At 44.7% G+C, this 22,177-nt stretch overlaps 5 protein-coding genes across 7 annotated transcripts; 3 read left to right on the forward strand and 2 right to left on the reverse strand.

Annotated features, from left to right (window-relative positions):
* Positions 1-4: 4 nt before the first annotated feature.
* On the reverse strand, positions 5-5,427 carry LOC112284634 (ethylene-overproduction protein 1). The gene is made up of 6 exons (XM_024524626.3): positions 4,796-5,427; positions 3,604-4,233; positions 1,674-3,425; positions 1,176-1,467; positions 729-1,038; positions 5-631 (listed from the first exon to the last, which is right to left on the reverse strand). Exons 2-6 carry the CDS (start codon positions 3,750-3,752, stop codon positions 411-413), a joined length of 2,724 nt encoding a protein of 907 aa, XP_024380394.1. The 5' UTR covers positions 3,753-4,233; positions 4,796-5,427; the 3' UTR covers positions 5-410.
* A 3,349-nt stretch (positions 5,428-8,776) lies between these two features.
* LOC112284595 (uncharacterized) lies at positions 8,777-12,023 on the forward strand. Of its 2 annotated transcripts, none has more exons than XM_024524514.3 (6): positions 8,777-9,272; positions 9,695-9,746; positions 10,163-10,413; positions 10,663-10,799; positions 11,181-11,420; positions 11,718-12,023. In XM_024524514.3, exons 1-5 carry the CDS (start codon positions 9,103-9,105, stop codon positions 11,270-11,272), a joined length of 702 nt encoding a protein of 233 aa, XP_024380282.1. In that variant the 5' UTR covers positions 8,777-9,102; the 3' UTR covers positions 11,273-11,420; positions 11,718-12,023. The 2 variants fall into 2 exon arrangements, with proteins under 2 accessions (XP_024380282.1, XP_024380283.1); XM_024524515.3 differs by having other exon boundaries at positions 10,663-10,727.
* Positions 12,024-13,383: 1,360 nt separating this feature from the next.
* On the forward strand, positions 13,384-14,646 carry LOC112284597 (bet1-like protein At4g14600). The gene is made up of 4 exons (XM_024524517.3): positions 13,384-13,482; positions 13,651-13,897; positions 14,215-14,271; positions 14,452-14,646. The coding sequence occupies exons 2-4, from the start codon at positions 13,751-13,753 to the stop codon at positions 14,614-14,616; spliced, it is 369 nt and encodes a 122-aa protein (XP_024380285.1). The 5' UTR covers positions 13,384-13,482; positions 13,651-13,750; the 3' UTR covers positions 14,617-14,646.
* An 870-nt stretch (positions 14,647-15,516) lies between these two features.
* LOC112284596 (GCN5-related N-acetyltransferase 7, chloroplastic) lies at positions 15,517-16,701 on the forward strand. Its single transcript, XM_024524516.3, has 3 exons — positions 15,517-15,542; positions 15,985-16,131; positions 16,419-16,701. Exons 2-3 carry the CDS (start codon positions 16,093-16,095, stop codon positions 16,590-16,592), a joined length of 213 nt encoding a protein of 70 aa, XP_024380284.2. The 5' UTR covers positions 15,517-15,542; positions 15,985-16,092; the 3' UTR covers positions 16,593-16,701.
* A 365-nt stretch (positions 16,702-17,066) lies between these two features.
* On the reverse strand, positions 17,067-19,883 carry LOC112284594 (clathrin light chain 1). 2 transcript variants are annotated; one of them, XM_024524511.3, is made up of 4 exons: positions 19,765-19,883; positions 18,292-18,807; positions 18,005-18,158; positions 17,067-17,781 (listed from the first exon to the last, which is right to left on the reverse strand). In XM_024524511.3, exons 2-4 carry the CDS (start codon positions 18,777-18,779, stop codon positions 17,344-17,346), a joined length of 1,080 nt encoding a protein of 359 aa, XP_024380279.1. In that variant the 5' UTR covers positions 18,780-18,807; positions 19,765-19,883; the 3' UTR covers positions 17,067-17,343. The 2 variants fall into 2 exon arrangements, with proteins under 2 accessions (XP_024380279.1, XP_024380280.1); XM_024524512.3 differs by lacking the exon at positions 19,765-19,883 and adding an exon at positions 19,031-19,644.
* Positions 19,884-22,177: the final 2,294 nt, after the last annotated feature.

Below are 22,177 nucleotides of genomic sequence, written 5' to 3' on the forward strand. Positions count from 1 at the left end.
ACAGTTGGTCAATCGCGTCCGCTTTATAGGAACATCGTATAAATGCTTCGATGGTACATATTACAATAATGGTCATTTTGAAACCTGCTGGAAGTAGGTTACACTCCTAGCAGTTTGCTTCAAAGCATTACTCACACACACGACGTTACCTGAGGGAGCAAGTATCTAAACACTGGAGAGAGTAAGAATTCCACTCTATCCGGGTGCCTCCGCAGAGGCAATCAAATGAATTTCTGTCCACATTGCTCATAATGCACACATATCGAATGAATTGTGGCTACATGCTATTTACTGGAATAATATATGTAGAGCACACATATCGAGGAGGACCAAACTTGGTCCCAGGCTTCAAGGAAATAGCCGTGGGGCCAGAAGTTTGGTCCTCCTGATAAAGTTGATTGCAAGAATCCTCACGCTTCACGGTTCGTAACCCGGCTGTGCAATTCCAAAGTGTCACTGTGAGTAGGATCCACAGATAGAGCTGCCCGACAATCGCGTTTTGCTCCTTCGAAGTCTCCGTTGCATTCGTGAAAAGCAGCACGAAGGTGAAGGAGTTGCAAGTCGGCATTGAATGAAATCGCCTTGCTAAGCTCCATGATTGCTTCCCGCTCCTTGTGACCATCCATTAAAACTGTTGTGACCCAGGAAACGAGGATCAGAAAATGCATTCTTGAATCAAGGACACACACACACAAAATAAATAAACCAAATAAAGGACGAATGCGTGCCTGCGGCTCGATATCTGTAGGGATATGTGCGCAGCGGGTCCAGCTGAGTGACCATGCTCAGATCGGCCATTGTCATGTCACGTTCACAGTACTCGGACCTTTTCTCATATGCAGAAGCATTGTTGCGGGCTTTTTCAATGAGTCTTGTCATCTCTTCGTGGGCTGCCTTTCTGTCCCCTTGTAACGCATGAACACGAGCCAAGCCTTGGTGGGCTCGAGTATGGCGGATTTTAAGGGCATTTACATAGCAATCGGCGGCGAGTTTGAATTCGTTACAGTCTACGTACACACTTCCGAGGTTGTTCAATGCCTGCGCAAAAGAAGAAACCACCCGACGACAGTGTGATGTGAACATCTCTCACACGGAACACACCTCGAGTATGGTATTCATCAGAAAAATGAAGGAAAGGTTGCACAGGATTGTTGGAATAGGAGAAAAGTGATTACCTGGCCCTTGCGGAGTCCATCTGAAGGACATTTTAGGGCTTCCTCTAGCAACTCCACCACCTTGGCGAATGAGGAAGGATCCAAGCTGGTGTCTGCTAAAGCATAGGCTTTCAAAAAAAATGCCTCAAAGGACCTCTGATAAGCAATAGACTCTTCTGCCTTCTGCAAAGCTTCTTCACGGTGACCTGTATCATATAAAATCCAGCCTTCGTACACAAGCCGTTCGTGATCACTACCTGCGTTGTCCCGCGCTTTCCTCAAGCTACGCATGGCTGCTTTAGGGCAATTCAACCTGATCAAATAGCAAGACATCTTCTTTCAGTTACAGCTTCTCAAACACTTACATACATAGTTTATCAGAAGTAACAATGAGCACCGTCTGAGGTCCATTATCAAATAAGCATTATGTTTTGTAAGAAGTAGCCAACTACACCATGTTGTAATCTAATTTGGACTCAAGACTAAGTAAACAAATCTAATCAATGAATGTGAGCTTACCGCAGGAGAAGAAGGGATTGACGGAAAAAAAGTAAGCCCTTCCTTGGGTCTGATTCCAGCATCTGATGAACCACGGCTAACGAGCCAATATCGTCAACGGAAGACCACCGGTCATACAACTGCATCCAACAGTCAGCTTTGGACCACTGCTCCACATGCTGGCTCAGTAACCTAAGCAACTGATTGGCACCCACACGGCCAGCATACATCATGTATGATGGATCAAGGGTTAACAACGCCCTAACATCCCTCACTGCACCTTCGTATTCCTGAAGTGCAAGGCAAAAATAAGCCCGAAGCTCCAAGCAATCAGACGTAACCTTGAATCCCAAGATCCTGTTGATCTCAGTAATAGCAGCATGGACTTTTTGCTCATCCATAAGGGCGGCGGCGCGGTACTTGTATGGATATGATAGCGTTGGATCCAGCTCGGTTGCTTTGGTCAAATCTGCAAACTTCTCCAGTCCGTCACTGTACAAAGACCTTTCCTGAAACATCCACCCGCTAGGTTTGTAACTAGAAACAACAGCTGCACACTCTTCATATGCAGCTGCCCTCTGCCCCTTAAGACATTTAATCCTCGCTGCTCCAGCCATTGAGTACACGTGACCCTGTTCCATAGCAGCTTCAAAATATGCCAGGGCCTCATTGTATTGTTTCCTAGCAAAAAGGACACAACCTAGCTGGTGGAAGGCGATGGCTTTCTGCCTTTGGGAGGCCGCACAACGTCTCTGTCCTTCTAATAACGCAACAGTGCGATCAGAGCACATGTTCTCCTCCAAGCTAATTTGGCTCAAGAAGGCGTACAAGGCAAATGAAGAATGGCCAACCCTCGCAAACTTGGCCTGCCCTTCAGCAGTAGACAGCATATCTATGACTTGTCGACATGATTTGAGAGAACTCGGAAGCTCACGGAGGAACACTTGCAAGCAAGCTCCCACTACAGCTCTTGCACTTTCTTCAAGGGCATAGTCAAAATATGTCATTACATCGTCCACACATCGGACAAAGATAGCCAGACTTAGATCACAAGCATCCTTCAAAGTGTCGCAACAAAACCTGTTTGCAAATGACAGAATCTCGAGCAACATCTCTGGTGAAAGTCGCGCAAGCCGGCCAGTTTTACTGAAATGGTCTACGGCTCTCATCCCTGTCACTGATATACCATTCTTGGAAAACCCTATATCACACATTCGAGCTTCTAAAAAATCACCATTCAACATGGTATTGAAAGGCACTGACAGGCCAGCTATTTTGTGCCGATTGCAAGGGACTGCATCTCCGCCTAAATGAAAAACTATATCGTTTACAAAGCTGTTGTAAGGTCTGTACTCTCCTACTTGGGAACTGGTCTCACCAGGTGGACATCGACAAGCACACGGATCCGAGGGAAGGTCCATAGACAACCCCGGAATAAGGACATGCTGCAGACACTCCAGTTTCCGACCACTGCAAAAATTAGGGCTCCCATCGTTCAGCTCTTCGTCAAGTTTTTCATATTTCAACCACGCTGCAAAAACAAGCTTCTCATGGACAGTGACAGCATGCTGACGAGCTGAGCGAAAGCTTCTTCGGAGAAGCTTAGTCTCACCAAGGCCACGGAACACACACGCTTGTTCAAAGTAAAGTGTCGCTTTATCCTCCTCAGCTGCTGTCTCCAACTGCCCGTAAATTCCAGCTAAAGTATCCACATAATCTACGGGCTTGAAGTAGGGATCTAAGGGAGGATCACTCAATTTTGACACCGATGTGCTGCAACAACACGTATGCGAGAATCACTAGTCCATACATCGTATATTCACTGCTAGTGGATGAGCGCAAACGAAGTCTGTGGGGTCAGAAATAAAATGAAAAACAAGTGAACAAGACAACAACCTAAACCTCAAATAAGAAAATTTTACAGAGTGATGACCAATAGGTAGAAAGAAACCTGGAGGATGGTACGGAGTCTTCATACGTTAGTCGTTCTCCTTTTACATTACTATGTTCTTCAGGAGAGGGAGCAACTTTTTCGACTGGACAGACAGCATGAACTTGATTGCCCCCACGGCATCCATCTGCTATCCTTAAGGTTCTCATTTTCGGAGAGCAAAGCCTAATGACAATGCAAGCCCCCTGGTACTTGATACATACGTGTAATGCAGGGTTAAACACCGCCTACTCATATTTTTTACAATCCCATACTCACAGAAAACAAACTACGGCCTTCATCATGAATGACTTTTCTCCAAATCTCGGGCATGTTCTTGAAAGGTTCCACTCAAATCAACGCCTCTGATTGTTCAGCTCTGGGTGAAACTAAAGGTTGTATCTGAGGTTTGATAACTAAAGAACCTCCATGTTTCCAAGTCCAGGCATGAACTTATTCGCTATTTGACCTGACATCTATCCACTAAAGACCACTTCGCCGCTTCAAGTTACCACATGGCAGATTATCCGCCAGGTCCTGAATGCGAAGAAAGTATCTTCAGTCGAAGCTTTACCAAAACTCCTGAAACTCTTCTTGTAGCTATGAACTACTCTGATGCACGCATACATTCGATGGAGGATAAGCCAAAACCTGAAAAAGCACGAGCTTTAATTAGGTCTCAAATTTTTCGTGACAGAGTTCTGTTATGAATCTGTAAATTCTTCCACAGAGCAGAAAAACTACTGAAGACGATGCTCAGCCTCATCTGCACCGAAAACAACCGATCTCAATGCAGATTTACCGCCTACAACGAGCCTGCACGGTAGGATTTTCAGGCATGTTCCAGTCTACACTACAGGAACATCCGAATAGCTCAGTTGCACGATGGGTACTGGTGCAAACACACCAATAGTGATCTAGAAATAGCTACAACGATCCACGCAAACAAGAAGGCACAACTCGAGCAGCCCCCATTCTTGAGCAACAGCCAAAGATTAACACTGATTGCCTCAACCGCTTGTACACCTTGTGAACACGGTGATGCTGTTAAACAAAAAGAGTCGAAGAAGATAGAAGACCGCCTCGCACAACTCAGCCAGCACCTCCAGAACCGGGTGGGTGCTAAAGCTACTCCCGCAAACCACCGACTCCAGATGAAAAAAAAAAAAAAAAAAAAAAAAAAAAAAGTCCAAGCACAAACGGTGTCCCTCACCTTCCCCTGCCGCAGTCAGAGGTCCCAGTGATCCCAAAAGCTGAAGACGTTAAATTTCAAGCTGGATGCTACTCAATCACACTTGCTCAACTTCAATCAACTCGAAAACCTTGACAGTACACCTCCACCCCACCAACTGAATGAGGTCTAAGTAACCGCATTATGAGGCCCCCTCCTTCGACTTCACATCAACGCATCTCCCCGCGCTCTTCTCCCCATTGCATCACAACGCATTCTCCAAACCACCCTTGGAAGCAACCCCAACGCTTACTGCATCTCTGCACTACACCGTTTCTGACACTCCACCCCACACGAACCAGACCTAGATTTCTGCCAACTACTCCGACCTCCTTCACTACGAAGGAACCCGCCACCCGCTCTTGGATACCACTGTAGCCTGCGTCGTCGTCGTCGTCACTCGAAGCAGGCTTCAAGATCGGACGGTCGGACGCACGCGACGGCGACGCGCCAAGCACCTCCTCCTTGCTCGAACACCACCACCACCGCCACCACTACTCTCACCACCAATTCAACCCACGAACTTTGGCAATTGTGGGCGGATTTCGGCAATTCAGCGCCGCCTGGGCACCAAGCGCGATGCGGAATGCGAGTTCCTGTGATTATGGTACAGTGACGAATTGCAAGTGGATTGCAAATTCTTCCTCCTGCGTTGTGGCACGCACTCTCATACACACACAGATCAGGATTGGTACTCAGGTCTCGGTTTTAGGTTTTCTAGACAATTGCGAGTCTTGAGAGTCGTCGGGGCCCCAGCGATGGGGTCTTGGCTCTCACATCGGGGTGGCTTCCCCACTTTCCAAAGCCCACGGCTAAGATCTCTCAATCTCTTCTGTGATCCGACGGCTCTAGGCCTTTTTGGAGTTTTGGGCCTCGGTCATGTGCGCCGTTCCCCCACAAGAAGTCTCCCTTCCTCTTGGGGACCGTCATTGGAACATGACTGGGCTCGGTCATAGGCTCTCCATGTTGGGAGAATATTTATAGTGGACCACACCGAAGGCCACAGAGTTAACCTGTTTGGGTAAAAACAAAATTGGTGAGGGTTCGTGTGGGTTGATCCCATGTAGACAACATTTAGTCTAGTTTAACACCCTTGAAGAATATAGCTATGGATAACAAAAGAGGATAACCAGTAATATTCTAAGTGAAGTGGAACATGCCTACATTGATCCAACCACTTTTTTTTTTTTTAATTCAATATTTTTAAACAAATAATTCGTCTTTCTCCTTTGCCCCTTCTCCTTTACATGGAATATTATATTTTTTAGGAAGAAAATACACGAAGTGCTCTTATTCTTTCTTCTTTCATCTGAAATGGAACTTTCACTTGAATGCTCTTTTGGGTACTTCTGGTTATTCGATGCCGATCAACCGTCCAAAAGTTAAACAAATAAGTAATTAAATTCCACTTTCCATTTTAGGATAACAAACATGTCGTCTACAAATTTTTAAACATATATATGTGTGTGTGTGTGTGCGTGTGCGTGTGTATATTGAATCGCAGCGTAACAAAATGAGAACAGTTGGCACCCACAACTACCACTTTTTACAACCCAGTGGTTTCTAGCCCGTATTCCTAAATCCTAAACCAATTAAAAGAGAAAGCTGTAGCCAGATAGTTGATACCGAATATTAATTTTCTAGGAATTCAAACAATGCAAGGAATGCGAGTGAAAATGACGAGAAGATTTATAGCTTTAAGAGCAGATATTTGATTTCCTTTTACATTCAACAGCGACAGAAGAGCACAATAATTAGACTTGCGCTTCAAAAATGAATTTGCTGGTGAAAGTATGGAACTGTGCTCAATAAGGCGGAAAAATAAGTAAATAAACAAATAAATAAACGCAAAAGAAACACAACGGAGAAAGTGAAAACCCAATATGCAGAGAAAGGTGAAATTAAATACAAAAGCAACAAAAATAAAACAAAGCAGCCGAAGGAATTCATAGTATTCTGCATAGAACATTTGGGATTGAATGTATCGTGCATGAAATGATTGATGAAAGCGGCCAAATTGTAAGAATTAAAGAATAACCGCCTTCATCGTAACACTTCGGTGTTTTCATTTGACACCGAGGTCAAGATTTCACAGAGTTCCGACTCCCCGAAGCCCAAGCACACTCAGGAAGATAGTAGATGGACCATCGATCCAGAATACAATCTCACAATATTTCCATTTCATTGCGACAAAATGTTCTGACGCATTCAATTGCTGGAAAGCAAAGAAGAAGAGGGATTTTGGTTTTTGCTGGGGTCGGCGTAAATCGGAGAAGAGTCCATGGATAATTCTTTGGAGGTATTCGGATTGACAATCTGGAAGGCTGTTACAGCGGGAAGATCCTTTAGCTTGGTACTACAGCGGCGTCGCGGATTGGATGAAGGAGGGAGTGAAGTTACCCGCCAAATGTGTGATGCCACGAAAAAATAGAGTTCGGTTCGCGTTGACGAGATCAACGGATATGAAATGGCGGAGCTCGGAGCGCAAAGGAATGACAAGTTTCCTCGGCGAACGAGCCTGACTGTCGGTGTGCCGGTTTTATAAGTCCCATTGAGGCTTGATTCGCCAATGCAATTGACTTATTTTGGAAGAATTTTGGTGGACGTAATTGAACTGGTCTCATTTAGGTCGCTCATTTTCAGGAGAAAGGCTTGAACTGGGCTTAGATTAGTGGAGATTTTGTACAAGGAATATTATGGCCCCCGCAAATTGATCCCCACGTTCACTCACGAATAGCTCTAAACGAATATGGATGAAACTTGAACTGTCTTCTTTTACTCCTTCTCCTCCCTCACGCATGCGACTCCCTCTAATTTGAGTTGCGATTTCGAAGTCAGATGATCTATGCAAAAGACTCGAAAGAGAGCTTCACTGACATTACGATGCCTCATGTGCCTTCTCTGCAGCCGACTGCCACGCAATCACGTCTACGCATTGTCAACCTAACTCACATCTGCACAATTCCGACTCCATGAAACCCTTGCAGAATATCTGTACACGGGAATGGTTCACATTCCTTTGCTAATGTGAGTACACATCGCTGTACGTTCTAGCGTGGTGAGGACAGATTCAGGGTAATCGATCGGATACGAACTGCAGAAGGAAACTGATGTCTGCTTCTCTACTCAGCTCCTTCTGTTGGCAACTCAGAGATGCTCCAGATTACACTTTTCATTTTCGAGAGAGGACAGCGATTGTTCCGACTCTGGATTCGTGCACAGCCTCGGGATACCAAATTCACAGTGTAGTTGCTGAAGAAAACCATCTGAGTTATAATTAAATTAGGATTAAGACATTATAAAGCTACTTCATGAGGTAGCCACAGTGCAATCAGATTAAGTTCACAACCATTATAATTAGTCCCCGAGGAGCTCAATGAATGACAACTCCGTGGATTATATCCCCCAAGGGCATGAAACATGGAAGGTTGCTTGTCGGATCAGATAACACACTGTGCACAGACTCTTAAGAAAGAAGATCCAGAATTGGATGAAAGTAAGGTCAAAAAATGTTACGATCCAAATATGCAAAAACTCGGCTGGATGCAACAAAGGAATGGCCTGGAACACACGACTCCTCCAGGCAGGTAGGCAGGTAGGCAGCCAAGCAGAATCCAACAGCTTATACATAGCACACATGGCCACCATCTATCTTGATAAAATGAGGCCACCAAACAATGAATGAATGAATGAATGAATGACTAGGGCACCCACTTACGAAGTCCAAAGAGACACACTTCGCTTGAATGCGCGAAGCCCTCGAAGCCTTGATGATCCCAGAGCCTGTCATTCTTTGCCCCTTTCCACCGTCATCATGTCCACGTCATGGACTACTTCTGCTCTGTTGGCATTGGACACGTCATACACATATATCTAGGTGGCATGCCACATGGATAACCTGAAGTCCACTGGATTCGCCGGTGTTAACGCGAGGGTCCGATCCCGGGATCGCAGGCTTTGGCCGAGAGGTTTTGAGCCGTGGCCATTTGCGTCGATGGACCTCCTCGCCACGTTTCTTGGATCGGTGAAGCTGTTGAGCTCGGATTCCGCTTGACCTGGCGAATGGTTTTGGTTTTGCATTGGCTGGAGGTAGTGTGTTGGGAGCGATGTTGGTGAATTCGGAGCTGGAAACGGTGGGATTGGTAGAGAGTTGACGGACTGGAGGAGGAGGAGTAGAGTAGAGTGCGGATTGCGTGTTGAAGGGAGTAATTGGGATTGCGGGCAGGTGTGAGTGTGCGAATTGGAAATTGTGATACGTTTAAGGAGCGGGGCTGGTTGAGAAGCCCTCCATGGCGAAGAACACGGCGGATGGGTTTGCCAGCAATCGACGCTCTCCGACGCTGCTGCGGCGAAAACGAGAGATGGAATTGAGGGCTTTGCGTGACGGTGACGAATTTGGGAATTTAGCTGGGGGGAGTGGTTCTGTAAACCTTCGACGGAGTTCGTATCCCTCAGCTAGGTCAGTCCTTTGTCTACACCACTACGTGATTTTTTATTTCTTGATTTTTTGTTTTCCTTGTGTTTATTGATTTTATTTTATTTTTATGTTTTATTTTATTTTTATTTTCATTTTCATTTTCATCATGAAGCAAGCCGCGGACAGTTTGGTTTCATTGGATCGAGAGTATTTGTACTTGTTCGATTATATGGATATTTCTTGCTTTCATTGGTTGTTGTGTTCTCTCTGATGTTCCAAATTTACAATTGGACATGTCAGGGTTGTGCTTGCTTTTTGTCCTTTGCTTCCTTGTAAATCTCCATACTCTGACGTTGTGTGTGTTTCACAAACCTTGACTTTCCTTCCGCTCTCTTTTTCATTATTGGAACAATATCCTTGTGTTGCACCTTTATTCTTACCTGCGCTTATTGTATCATTTTTAGGGCACCAAACTCAAATCAATCTGGACCTGCGGAAGTCTCCGTTCAAAGAAAGGTGTGATATTATTTTTTTCACTTAACATTCCCGTTTCAATAAACAGTGTTGGTCGATTCATATAGCTTCTTTCTTTTGAGTTGATCAGCCATGCATGCCAAGCCTTACCATCTGCCAATTTCCCCTAGTTACTGTATTATGATTCCTTGTAATACCATTTCTGGACCTTTTCATATGTTTGTTGAACATAGCTGATATCAATCTTGGTGGGAGTAATGCTCTAAATAGTGACTGCAAGGTAACATGACTTGCATACATAAGAAGGCAATATTACGTTTAGAGAGTGTGTATACCTGCAAGGTTAGCTCGTAGGAATGATTTTGCTATTACCGTCGTCTAATGTCGTTCAGGGCTTAATTGAACGATCTGGTAGCCACCATTCTATTGCTGATTTAGTTTGTTGTTGCTACTGGCAGAATGGAGTCTTTGAGGTCAAAGGCGTCATGAGTATGGCAGTGGATCCTGATATAACGTACGGTATATTAGTCGATTATGAGAACAATTCACAAATCTTTAAAACTGTGTCCAAAGTTGAAGTGGAATACAAAGGTGATATGAAATTGGTAACACAGCATGCGCATTGGAACCTCATGTTTTGGTCTGGGAAATTTACCATCAAGATGAGGGTCGAGGAAGATCGGAGCAAACATAAAGTTGCCTTTAAATTGTAAGAGGAACAACCTGATTGAAGCAAAATGCATGTTCTCAATTGCACTGAATGCTCATGGTTGTCAGAGTTGGAATGATGTTTTGAAAAATGGGCACTCTGTACAAGGTGAAGTTTGGACGATACATCATTTTTTGGATATATATAAATTAAGATTTTTGTCTCATTCTATGTAGAAGGATTCTAGTAGGTTCACGTTAATTATTCATTATTTTACACATTGACATTTGTTCTTGGTTTTTATGTTAGAAACGAACCTGGTTTTTTGAAGCTTTTCAATGGTTACTGGGGCATAGAGCCTTGGATTCAGGAGGGTAAGCAAGTGGGTTCTAAAGTCTTGGTCACCCAGGAAGTTTTGCCCTCCATACTGCCTCCAGGACCTCTAGGTATCTCTTACGTATTCCATTCATAGCTACAAGAATGGGCTTCTTTCCACAATAACCTATGAGGCTAATCACAAATGCCATGGCATCTGGTTATGGGTTGTAATTTTTACACACAAGTAGTAGTGAATCTGTTTGCAAAATTATTTACAGCCTTCCAATGACAGGAGTAGTTGGCAATGTTTGCAGTCATTACAGCCTAGTGTGCTCAATTGCATGTGTGTCACAGACACTTTCAACATACTCTTCTCTCTTTTTTCACTTGAGTGTATGTGGGTTACACACATCATGCATTATGCATCCGTTTCTACTATTACTTTTTCAGGTGACAATGTGAACGTTTCTCGGATACTTCTGCTCTGATCTGTACATGGATGGTGCCAGGTGGTTACGTGTCAAGAATTATGGGCAATCAAGTGAAAGCTGCTCTTCAAGACCTGTCAGTGGAAGCTGAGCGGCTGCAACAAAGTAGGTGATCCAGAGTTAAATCATTTGTGGCACTCAGTGGGAACCAGAGTGGGAACCACAATGGGAATCGAGGATCTATACTGAATTCAGTCAACTTCTGAGCTCATTGTCAGATCAAGCACTTAACTTAATGTAGAAGACCCTGAACCTCTATAGGTGAGTGTTCTTGCACGTAGGTTGACCTAGGTCTTACTTCTGGATCAAACAACCATATCATGGAATGTATTACACATATTATTCTGGTTGAAATTAACAACTTCTGATCAAGAGTAAGTATAACCTCAATAATAATACCCAAACCTTTTGAGCATTAAGACAATTTTGGTATTGCAAAGAGTATACATGTCCAAATGTAAAGAAGTAACACAAAACCGCATTGATCCTTGTTTTTGTGGACTAGTTCGTAGCAAAAATTGCTGTGGTCTTGACAAACAGTTTTGATGTGTTATGCAGGAAATCATCAACCAAAGTTGTGCATGCTGTATTTTTTGAAAAGGACTGGATGATCCGTTTTGAGTTAGAATATCGACTTTGTTGCGTACAGTCTCAACCGTATGGTATTTTTCTTACTTTTGTTAGGGAAAAGTGGTAAGAACTGTTGCCCTTTTTGAATGGGCTGGATTTTGTACCTTCCGTCGGGCACAGTCAGGTGTCTTCTTGAGATGATTACCGTCGGTTAGGACTAGCTCCGGTTATACTTTCTGAAGTCTGTATTCGTTGAAACACAACTCAATCATGAGCTCACCATTGTTTAACGCATGTTTTTGGTGGTTTGACATGTAGTTGTGAATTTTTGATGAATGCTTGAGGAAGAAATCAAATTTTGTGTGCGTTTAGTGGCGAGCACTGAACAGTTGAATGAAGAAATTACAGAGTAAATTTCTAGATGCTCATGCAACCATATTTAGTTTCGAAGCACTTCTGACTATTTAACATTTTAAACAAAAGAAGTAATAACCGTTGATTCGCACCAAATTGATGGAAAGCTTCAATCATCTGACCCAACTTCGAACAATCAATATTTTCATCGCTGCAATTCAATTTGGGATATCTAATAATCTCACAGAAGTAGCTCTGGTTTTCTGTGTAGAGTATTGCATTGGTACCCGTGGTTTGAGCATCTTCAATATAGTAAGATGACGCTTTCTTTGTACATGACCTTTCATGGCTGCGTGACGCCTGTGTCGGGTCAAAAACTTCAAAACATCCTAATCATCTGATTGCATTCACTCTTTCTGCTTGATTCAAGTTTAATCCGGTCCTTTTTCGTTCTTTAAATGCATCCTTCGAACTTGCATCGCTTCTAAACGTCTTCTCTGTCAGTAGTCCTGATTCAAGATCGAGCACCGCTTGTGGAACCTGCAAATCTTTCGCAGACCAACTACCATCGGCATATTCTTCTGCTGCAGTGTTGGTTGTTTTCCCATGCTGTCGTTGTTGCGCTGCGCCATTCGATCCAAGTGTTAGGCTAAGTTCAGCATGATCCATGCATTGTCTCACTGCTTGCAATGGAGTTTCCATGTGCAGATTCTCCTCGACACATAAATGAAAGAAGAAAATGTAGGACTGAGTCATTTGAAATGAGAAATGCATGGCTAACTTAAAAGTAATGAAGACTCTATTTTACTATGGAGTTGTGAATAACAAGACGTTTCTCATCCATCGCAGTGATCTGAATTCCTGCTATCATAAAAGTTTCGAAAGGCTCATCGAGAGGCTCAACTAAACTGCAACTGAACTCGAGTGAGGTGCGGAATCACCAAGTAATTGACTCTCCAAGCCTCAGTGAACCCTCTTGAACCCTCTTGAACCCACGAAACAATGGGAAGCAGCACAGTGAGTTCCACTGACCAGGGATGATATTTCATTCATCCAATATCAACGAACGTCTTTGCCATTTCCACGCCAACATCCATCCAAACGCTCCAAGCGGAGCCAATCCTCAGTGCCTTGTGACTCATTTCCCTTGATCACAAGCCAATAGCACTTTTGATCGAAATTATGGCTCGTTCGAGGGATGAACGTTGTTGGCTTTTGAACGAAGTGGGTATTGAGGATGGTTTTCATTCATCTACTGGGCCAATACCGTGGAAGGCGAGGAAGCAGTAGGCAGAGTCATTACTCCGGAATGCCGAATTCGTTTCTCCCTTGAGCTGTTTGTTGTTCGATCGCTGCCACTTCAATTTCGACCGTTCGCCGCTGTCGTTCGGCTCCGCAAGTACGTTTCTCTCAGCTTGACCAGCGGCGTTTCGATCTCTCTTATTTCGATCAAGTTTGTGCGATGGTTGGATCCTTTTTTTTTTCCTCTTTTTATGTGTGTCTCGGTTTCTTAGGGTTTCGCATATCGCCAACTGATTAGTGGGTTTCACATTGTTCTTCCTTCCAGGCCTTTTTGCGAGCGTTCCCACTCTCGGCGCTGAAATCTTCTTGCTCACGTGACACCATCTGAGAATATATAGCTTCTTTGAGTGCTTTGGTTGCCATCCATGGCCTGGACGGATGACAGCTTGGGGCGACGCAGGAATCCTAACTACAGCTATAACTCTGATCAGGTGCAGCTGAGAGTTGACCCTCGTGACCAATTGGATGAGGAAATTTACGGCCTCCGTAACAAAGTAGCCCAACTTAAACAGGTACGGTTATGTGTTTTCTGTTTGTTGTTTTACTTGCGCAATGCAACGAATGGTAGCATGAATTGCATACTCGTTTGACTTCGTTTCGATTCTTTTGGGAGCGTGAAATTTAGGTGCCTTGGAGTTCTTGGAGCTGATCAGCTGCAAGTGTAGGTTAGGACACGGATAAGAACTGAAAGACGTTATTTATGAATCTATACTCTTCACAAAAGGCATTAGTTTATCTAAGTGCAAAACCTTATGGGAATTCAATTCTTTTAAATTTTCATAACCTGATAGATACGTCCATGTGAATTTGGTGGTGGAATTTGGGTCAGGTAGCGCAGCATATTGACACAGAGACCAAGTATCAAAATGAACTTCTCAATCAACTGGTAAGCAACTGCGAGTTGACAACTTAACCTGGAGATATTGTCATTCTTCATCTGTTTTCGTGCCTACCAGCGTCTGCTCCTAAGAACCATATGTATCGTACAGATCGTATTATCTAAGTGCGGGTTGATATGAATTCCATACTTGGCAGTAATAATAAATTCGTTTTTTTTCCTACGCAGGAAGAGACGGTGGCCAAGGGTCAAGCAATACTGAAGATCACTATGAAAAGGCTCAATCGGACTCTGAATCAGCGCGGCATCAGCCCTCTCTATCTAGCCATTGTATTTGCTTTACTGTGCTTCTTTTCAGTCTATTTGTACATAAAATTTCACCGTAGAACATGATATTATTGAAAGTCCTCTATTTTACTTGTACAGCTGTGTTATTGAATCGTACGCTTCTTATTTTCTACTGGAAATTGTAACATATGAACAACCAAGCGTTCACCAGCAATATGCAAGTTCAAATTTTCGGAACTTGTTGCTCACGGAATAATGATTATGTGGTTCACACACGTTCCACAACTTCGAACAGATCTTTGATCGCTTATGGCCGGGTACACACATATGTAAAATCTTTGAGTACCATATTACAGGCAACCATCACCACCAAAATCATCTTATGAGAATTACCAACCTACAATTAATTCAGAATCGTACAGTTCAAAACCGACGAATAGCACACATCCAGACTCTCGGTCCCGCCAACAGATGCTTCACGTGCTACGACATCTATCCGCTAAACGAGCAACTGCAGTCAGACTTCACACCATACATACGAAAATAATATCACAGAAATCTGGATCCTTTTCCAATGCAAACCTCCAAAATAGATAAACACACATGCTTCGATTCCGGACAACCTAATCACAGTTTACACCGGAAAAGTACGAAACAACAAAGAAAATAAAAACACCCCTCCTTGCAAGATCTACGCTCCAACAAAAACATGATAACAAGATCCAATCACCTGATACACAACCAACCCCCCATAGTAATTCCCAGAACCAAATAACCAACCTCCGAAAAAATTAAACGGACACAAATCATGCGCAATAACCGCCACTCGAAACAACCAGGAATTACAAAAATCACTCAAGGCCCACCATTCAAAACAGTATAAGCTATATCACCAGCACTCAAAAAAACCAAAAACATCGAAGAGGAATAAAACATCGTCTCAAACTAAAAGAAACTAAATCACATCAAAACATATAAACAACTTCCAGCTCTATACTCTGGCCAATTCAGCTCAGCAATCGAAGAAGCAGGTGAGCGTTCGAGCCAGCGATCTCATTCTTTGTAACCTTAACCTTGCATCAAAATCCAGGATACCCCTTGTATCTACATTTAGGCAGTCGTAATCTGGATCGAGTTTTCCTGAACTTCGATGCCACTGGTCGCCGCTACTCATCACTTCTCATTTCCACTCTTTACTACGTTGGCAATGGGTTGTTCAAGCCATGTCTCACACGACTTCAAAGCTTCACCAGCGCCCAGGTACGAATCGTTTTAGAGCGTAGCACGCAATCGGAAGCAAACACTGTCTACCAGAAAACCACCGTCACCAAAGGCTGACAAGCTGAACTTCCGCGGAATACCAGGCAGATTGTGATCCGACATACTCGACTGGACTCGACTGGACTGTCATATTCCTCGTGAAGCAGATGGAACGCATGAGGACTGAACCTAACTTTGTTTCTTCCGCTTCAGGTTCACAAGGCCCACAATACCTCGACACCCTTTTCTCTCCTCCAACCGGACAACACCCTGAACCAGGCTTACATCTTCAACGTTGGCGTCGTCAAAAACTCCAGAAGAATGGGGGTCGGAAAGGCTCTGCTGCTGGCCGCTCTCAAGGTACGAGGCTGTTACCACCTTTCCACTTCCACCACACAAGCTCTTCATGTGCTCCCAACATGACTTCGCGGTCCCATGGCACCCATGCTCAACCTGCGGGACAGACTGGGCGTGAAGGGGAATCCCGTTACGTCACATCCGTTTGCGTGTACCTCCTAATCCACCGATTCGTGCCTGCCCCACGCCCATCATCTTGCATGCACAACGTTGAATTTTCGGCCAGAGTGCTCATTCCCTCACAACAATATCCACACACAAGCACAACCTCATTCTTTTCCCTTCTGCAGGTGGCCAAACAGATGGAACTTCAGGTGCTGTTCGTGCATGTAGAGGCGGACAATCACGGCGCCATGGCGTTGTACACCAGCTCAGGATTCAAAGTCCAGGAAGAAGAAGCAGAACAGCTGGCGCTTCAATTACGAAGGCCTCGCAGAATATTGTTGAGCTTCTGGACCTCATAAGTCATCGCGAACCAGATGTACGTCTTTGACCAGCACATAGTTTGAACTTCCTACCTTCTGTACTCAAACCACATTGCAATCCGAAGCTTCCACCTCCAAGTTTGTCCAATCCCAAATTGAGTGACAACCACAACACAAACACGACCCCCCACACCACAAACCAAAGCCTTCACAATCACAACAACACCACTTCCACCTCCACATCACACATCAACGATGACCGTTCCTCACCCAACGCACAACATTCGCGCGCTTCCCAAATGCAACCATTTCCCGCCCATCCGTCGCTTGACAACCTGCCCACACCCCTCTTCCCTTGCACAAAACCAATCCACCGCCTGCTCCATATCCTGTCACCCACGCATCTGTCCGCTCAAATCCCTCTCAACCGCAAACATCCACGACTCACAACCCCACCCGTCTCATACACATCCATTACACGTACTGTGCTCCCACAAACAACCACGCCCATGCTTTACGCTAAAATCAACAATCGTTATTGACAAAATCACCAGGCTGCCAACGTCGTCCGACCACCACCCCCAACCTCCACAACCCTTGTACATCCAACTTCCGTCCCAAACGGTGCGTCATGTGCACGTGATTATCAAAACCTACTCGACAGGAACCGCCTACAACCAATGCCCCCGCCTTCAATCCCCACCCGCTCCACAACTCAAACCTCCGACTTCTACAAAACTAACTGCATACGCCTACGCTGATCTACTCAATCGGGACCCACTCCACCTCCTCACGCTGCGGCTATCAACTCCGGCTCCGGTTGCGCCGCAGGGGCTTCGGGGGCCTTCGCCGCATCTGCTGCTGGTGCTGCAACGGCGGCACCATTCTCCTTCTCCTTCTCGCCCTCCTTCGCAGCCCCATCCTTCGCACCCTTCTCGCCCTCCTTCACCTCCGCCTTCGCTGGCGGTGGAGGAGGAGGAATCATGTGTGCAGGAGGGTTGTGCTTCAGCTTCAACAGCACCTGCCTGAACCGTCCCAGGTCCGTCGCCCTCCCCGGTTTCGGTCCTGGAAGAGCCACGAACGTCGACTTCTTCTCCTTCTTCTCCTTCATTTGTCGGCTTTTCGGCTCCAGAGATGCCGGCAGCTCCTTCGGAACCAGCTCCGTCACAGCCTTCCAGTACTGCTTGTCCGCCGTCTTGTGGAAGTGCTCCTGGTCGGCGTGGTACACCTGCCCAACCCACCACAACCACGTCTTAGCTCACGTTCGCACCGATTCGCCGCTTGCCACCAAGACCGCCCCTTCGCTACCGGGACCCATGCCCCCACACAACGCCCAACTCCTTCACCGTGCCACCCGAAACAACCCCCCCCCCCCCCCCCAAACTTATTCGTCCCACCAACCATCCCACCCTCCTTGTACCTACAACAATCCCCGACACAATGCAACCTACCATCTCCTTCTCACGATTCTCCTTCATCTTCGCCTCCCGGTTCGATTCCCGCTTTGCCTTGTGCTTCTCCTTGTACTCATCAGCATCGTCCATGATCTGCTGCAGCTTCTCCTTCTCGACGCGCTCCTTCTCTTGCAGCCGCTGCATGTTCTCCCTGCCACTCACCAAACCATCCCCCACCATGTGAAACCATGCCCCAGCCTCATCCAAGCCTCTACTCGCCAAGCACATCCATCACACACTGCCACCCTCGTCTGCATCCCGCTACACACCACACCCTTGCTCACCTCTTCCACTGCCGAAGAATGGCGCCTTCCTCCTGCATCTCCTCAGGCGGGGGCAGCATTGGACCGCCGCCGTTGTCTCCGCCGAACAAATCCTCGTCCAGCTCTTTGTTGTAGCTCCCCCCCGCCGGATTCGACGTGTACTCCGCGTCTGTAAACCCAGGAGCCGAATACTCCCCCTTCGGAAATCCTGACGGCGACTCCGAACCCGGCATCCCGAACCCGTACATCCCCGGCATGCCAGGGGCCGACTCCTCGTTCTCGTATATTGGGGCCGGGTGATCGTAACCGTGGGACGCGCCCTTGAAGTCGTCGAACCCTTCCCTGTTGTCGTCCATCCCGAAGTGATCCGGCTTGTAATCGTCTGGAGCTCGGAACGAGCTGTCAAATCGAGCAGAGTCCAACCTAGAGCTGTCGAACCGGGCTGAATCGTCGAAGCTGCTGTATGTACTCAGGTCGTCAGCTCCGCCAGAGTACCCATCGTAAGCCATGCTTGCGGTATCTCGGCCTCACAAGATCCTACATGCACCACACCATACCCCCGTCACCACGCAGCACATCACACGCACATACACGACAACCAACCACTTCACGCGGCGCATTCCATTACCAACAGCCACAACAATACAAACGCATTCCGCCTCTCGAACGCTGTGTGAGCCCATAATTCCCTGTGCATCCCTCGCCTACCCACTCCTCCCCACACGCCTCACACCGTCCAACTGTGCACCCTTCCCATCACCTTCGCAATCCTTTCAACCACCCCTACGTCCTCATCGCTGTGGACCACCCCGCGCTCGCGCTCGCGCACATGCCTCTTGCGCACTCCAGATCTGATGGCGGACGGAGTCGCCTTCCTAACACGCCCACAACAAAATGCTGCGCATCCTACTGATCGCCAAACAGGGCACACCATGCCAACAACCTGCACCGCACTCTCCTTCTCCTCGGGCCTCGGATCACTCTGTGTCTCGCAATTTTCCCACCAGCTTCCACGGACCTACGTCCCTATGCGATCCTATCCACGTCCCCGGATCCGCCCACGCTCTACCTCACATGCAATCAAGTATAAACCGAGCTCAGCCAGCCCAGGACAGTGCCGACGATTCTTGCGCGCAACACAACCGCCCAATCCACACGCCCACACAGTCCACAGCCAAATCCTCGACCACTCACAGTAATGTCGCCGGTCTTGCCATCCCTCCCTCCAACCCTACATGTGCACAACGCGCGACTCAAGCACCAGCGAACCGCGCCAAAACCCAACCCACCCACGTATGCCGATCCACAACAACACAAATCCTCCGCCAATGCTCCGGCCCATCCTACCGCGCGTGTCCAATTCCACCAAACCCTCCGAAACACCTCCCGAACCGGGCGCTCCCATCACAGGAGCTATCAAAGCAGCAAGAAAAAGGCACCAAACCAAACCAGAGAGCGAAACGGCGCAGATCGAGGAGGGAGGGAGAAGCATACCTGCGGTACGAGGCGCGCGATGGCGCAGGGTGGGATCCAAAGGGAAGCGATCCAGCAGGAGCAGCAGCAGCAATAGAGGCGATGTGGGGCAAGAGGAGGAGGAGGTCCGTGATGGCGAAGAAGAAGACGACACTGAATGATTTCCACTGCGACGAGTCACCCCGCTCCCTCCCCCTCCCCGGACGCTGTTGACCATGCTCCCTCCTCCCTTCCTTCCTGGTGGATGTGGTTAGTAAACTACATTAGTTTAAGTGGTCTACTTTACTTTAGAAAGTATGTTTTAATTCAATATCTTATATTTGTTGGCCTTGTTTGTTTTTTTAGAAATGTTCACTATTGGACTTTTTTTTTTGTTTGTTTGTTATTGTCTGTTTTTTTATTTTGGTGTGCAAGATAACTTCACTTGTGGTATTTGTTTGCCAATTTTTTTATTTGACATAGATTTTGTTTTTCTTTTTTCTTTTTTTTCTTTGGAGGTGTAGCAATTACTTGGGTTTTAGCGAATTTAGTTTCCATAGTTAATGGAGTAATGTGTGGGTCCTCTTAATGTTTTTCAATGATTTTATATTGTTGGAATTGTGCCCTTATTATAACTGCTTGTTAAAAGCATCAATGAAGTGGGTTCAAAATCCCAATTGTTGGTAAATGCAGATTTGGTACCTGCTCATACATTATCTGTCATTGCTTTCATTTCTGCTCCCTATACACTTTAAGATCCGAGCCATTTTCTATTGGGATGGTACTGCTCCAAGCTTATTCTTTGTTCTTGACTTTATTTCTATATTGTTGGTTTTTTGAGGCAGAAGAGTGTTGAAAGTTGATGTGTTGGATTTTAGCCGAAAGCAACAGACTACAATGTGCAATGGCAAATGGCCAATTGGAGCAATAATGGATGGATGATGTGTGTCATGTGTTTCATCCCTCTATTATCTTTTACATTTAAAAAATATATATATATATATATATATATATATATTTCTATCTATAGCTTCTAATTATTAATATTTTAAAGTTCACTTTATAGACATATAGAGTCTAAAATTAATATGATTTGAGTTGATTCTATGTAGAATTTTTTAAGAAAGCCAATGGTATTATTAATTTGACCATTGCAGATCAAATAGAGTATTAAATTGAGATTTATTAAATATTGTCTTACTTCCAAAGGTGGTTTTTAGTCCTTTTCTTCTCCACATTTTATCCAATTTGAATGTGCTATGTCTCCAAGTACTTATTAAAGCATAATGAGAAGTTTTTAGAGTTGAAAATAATATACTTGGTACTTTTGAAGTTCTCAATTTAAAATTTTAGAACTTTTTGTGATCTTATTTATTATTGCCTATTTTTTGACTTGTCACTACAAACCCCAAGTAGATAGTTGTTGCTTTGATCTATTTGTGAATTTTTTTTACATGTTATTAGAATGAAGATCTAATTTGGATTTTTGAATTTTTTCTTTGATATCTTTTTTTTAATTGTGGGTATTATTGCTATAGGTATCCAATGTTTTTCCATTTTGTATTGTAGATATTCAAAGTTTATATGTATACTAAAAGGATGAGATTGGATTGATGGCTGGTTAAATTCCTTTGTTTGCATCAAATAAGTGATGTTTGTTGGTCTTATAGTGGCATAGAGGTAGTGACTAGTAAATTGTAAAAATTGGTGGTAATTATATATGCAAGTTGCTCTTCATTTATTATATTATTGTATATATTCAAGTAGTATTTTTGTGGCTCAAAACAAAAGTCAATATTATAAATCTTTTTCATTAGACTACTTAGGAAGTGACCACATTAAATACTTTGAGTGAATGGTAGATACGAACATGACTTTACAACTTATTGAAATATTAGATACAATCAAGAGACTTTGAGTTTGAAGTATGGACACATTTATTGAGATTGAAGATGATCTTTACAACATGGTGAGTGATTGGTTCTTATAATGGCTTGAAGGTATTTCTTTGAAAAATTAGAAGCTAAGATTTTAAACTTAAATAAAAGAAAAGTACCAAATATTTCCTACTTTTAATGAGTGGTATATTGTTGAGCTATTGCTACAACATTAAAAGCATGAAGTGCTTGAGATATATAGAATATGGATTGAGAATCACTCACTTTAACTACACAAGAAGTAGCCCTATTAGAAGACCATGATAAAGCTTATTTCTATCATCAATGAAGATATAGTATCCAACTTGATTCTTATAATGAAGAATAGATATCTAGTAAAAGAAGAACATGGAAAATTCTTAATAGATACCTAAGAAAAGGTTATAGTATTATGAATATCCTAAAATAGTAGCACTTCATCCACCTTATCATGGATAGTTCAAACTATGCAAGCAGCTATGTTGCTAGTAGCTAAGCCACCATCTTTTGACTCTCTTTAAATATTTATTGTATATTTT

Source organism: Physcomitrium patens, chromosome 7 (assembly GCF_059467195.1).
Source record: "Physcomitrium patens ecotype Gransden chromosome 7, ASM5946719v1, whole genome shotgun sequence".
In the NCBI taxonomy this organism is placed as follows: domain Eukaryota; kingdom Viridiplantae; phylum Streptophyta; class Bryopsida; order Funariales; family Funariaceae; genus Physcomitrium; species Physcomitrium patens.

Excerpts from the sequence above, each read along its gene's own strand:
- LOC112284594 (XM_024524511.3), bottom strand. The coding sequence starts at position 18,779 with ATGGCTTACGATGGGTACTCTGGCGGAGCTGACGACCTGAGTACATAC. Across the intron at positions 18,159-18,291 it reads ATTCTTCGGCAGTGGAAGAG|GGAGAACATGCAGCGGCTGC; the intron begins GTGAGCAAGGGT and ends GGTGAGTGGCAG. Across the intron at positions 17,782-18,004 it reads AGAATCGTGAGAAGGAGATG|GTGTACCACGCCGACCAGGA; the intron begins GTAGGTTGCATT and ends TGGGTTGGGCAG.
- LOC112284596 (XM_024524516.3), top strand. The coding sequence starts at position 16,093 with ATGGGGGTCGGAAAGGCTCTGCTGCTGGCCGCTCTCAAG. Across the intron at positions 16,132-16,418 it reads TGCTGCTGGCCGCTCTCAAG|GTGGCCAAACAGATGGAACT; the intron begins GTACGAGGCTGT and ends TCCCTTCTGCAG.
- LOC112284597 (XM_024524517.3), top strand. The coding sequence starts at position 13,751 with ATGGCCTGGACGGATGACAGCTTGGGGCGACGCAGGAATCCTAACTAC. Across the intron at positions 13,898-14,214 it reads AAGTAGCCCAACTTAAACAG|GTAGCGCAGCATATTGACAC; the intron begins GTACGGTTATGT and ends AATTTGGGTCAG. Across the intron at positions 14,272-14,451 it reads ATGAACTTCTCAATCAACTG|GAAGAGACGGTGGCCAAGGG; the intron begins GTAAGCAACTGC and ends TTTCCTACGCAG.
- LOC112284595 (XM_024524514.3), top strand. The coding sequence starts at position 9,103 with ATGGCGAAGAACACGGCGGATGGGTTTGCCAGCAATCGACGCTCTCCG. Across the intron at positions 9,747-10,162 it reads AAGTCTCCGTTCAAAGAAAG|AATGGAGTCTTTGAGGTCAA; the intron begins GTGTGATATTAT and ends TGCTACTGGCAG. Across the intron at positions 10,800-11,180 it reads ACTGCCTCCAGGACCTCTAG|GTGGTTACGTGTCAAGAATT; the intron begins GTATCTCTTACG and ends GGATGGTGCCAG.
- LOC112284634 (XM_024524626.3), bottom strand. The coding sequence starts at position 3,752 with ATGAGAACCTTAAGGATAGCAGATGGATGCCGTGGGGGCAATCAAGTT. Across the intron at positions 1,468-1,673 it reads CAATCCCTTCTTCTCCTGCG|GTTGAATTGCCCTAAAGCAG; the intron begins GTAAGCTCACAT and ends CTATTTGATCAG. Across the intron at positions 1,039-1,175 it reads ATGGACTCCGCAAGGGCCAG|GCATTGAACAACCTCGGAAG; the intron begins GTAATCACTTTT and ends TCTTTTGCGCAG.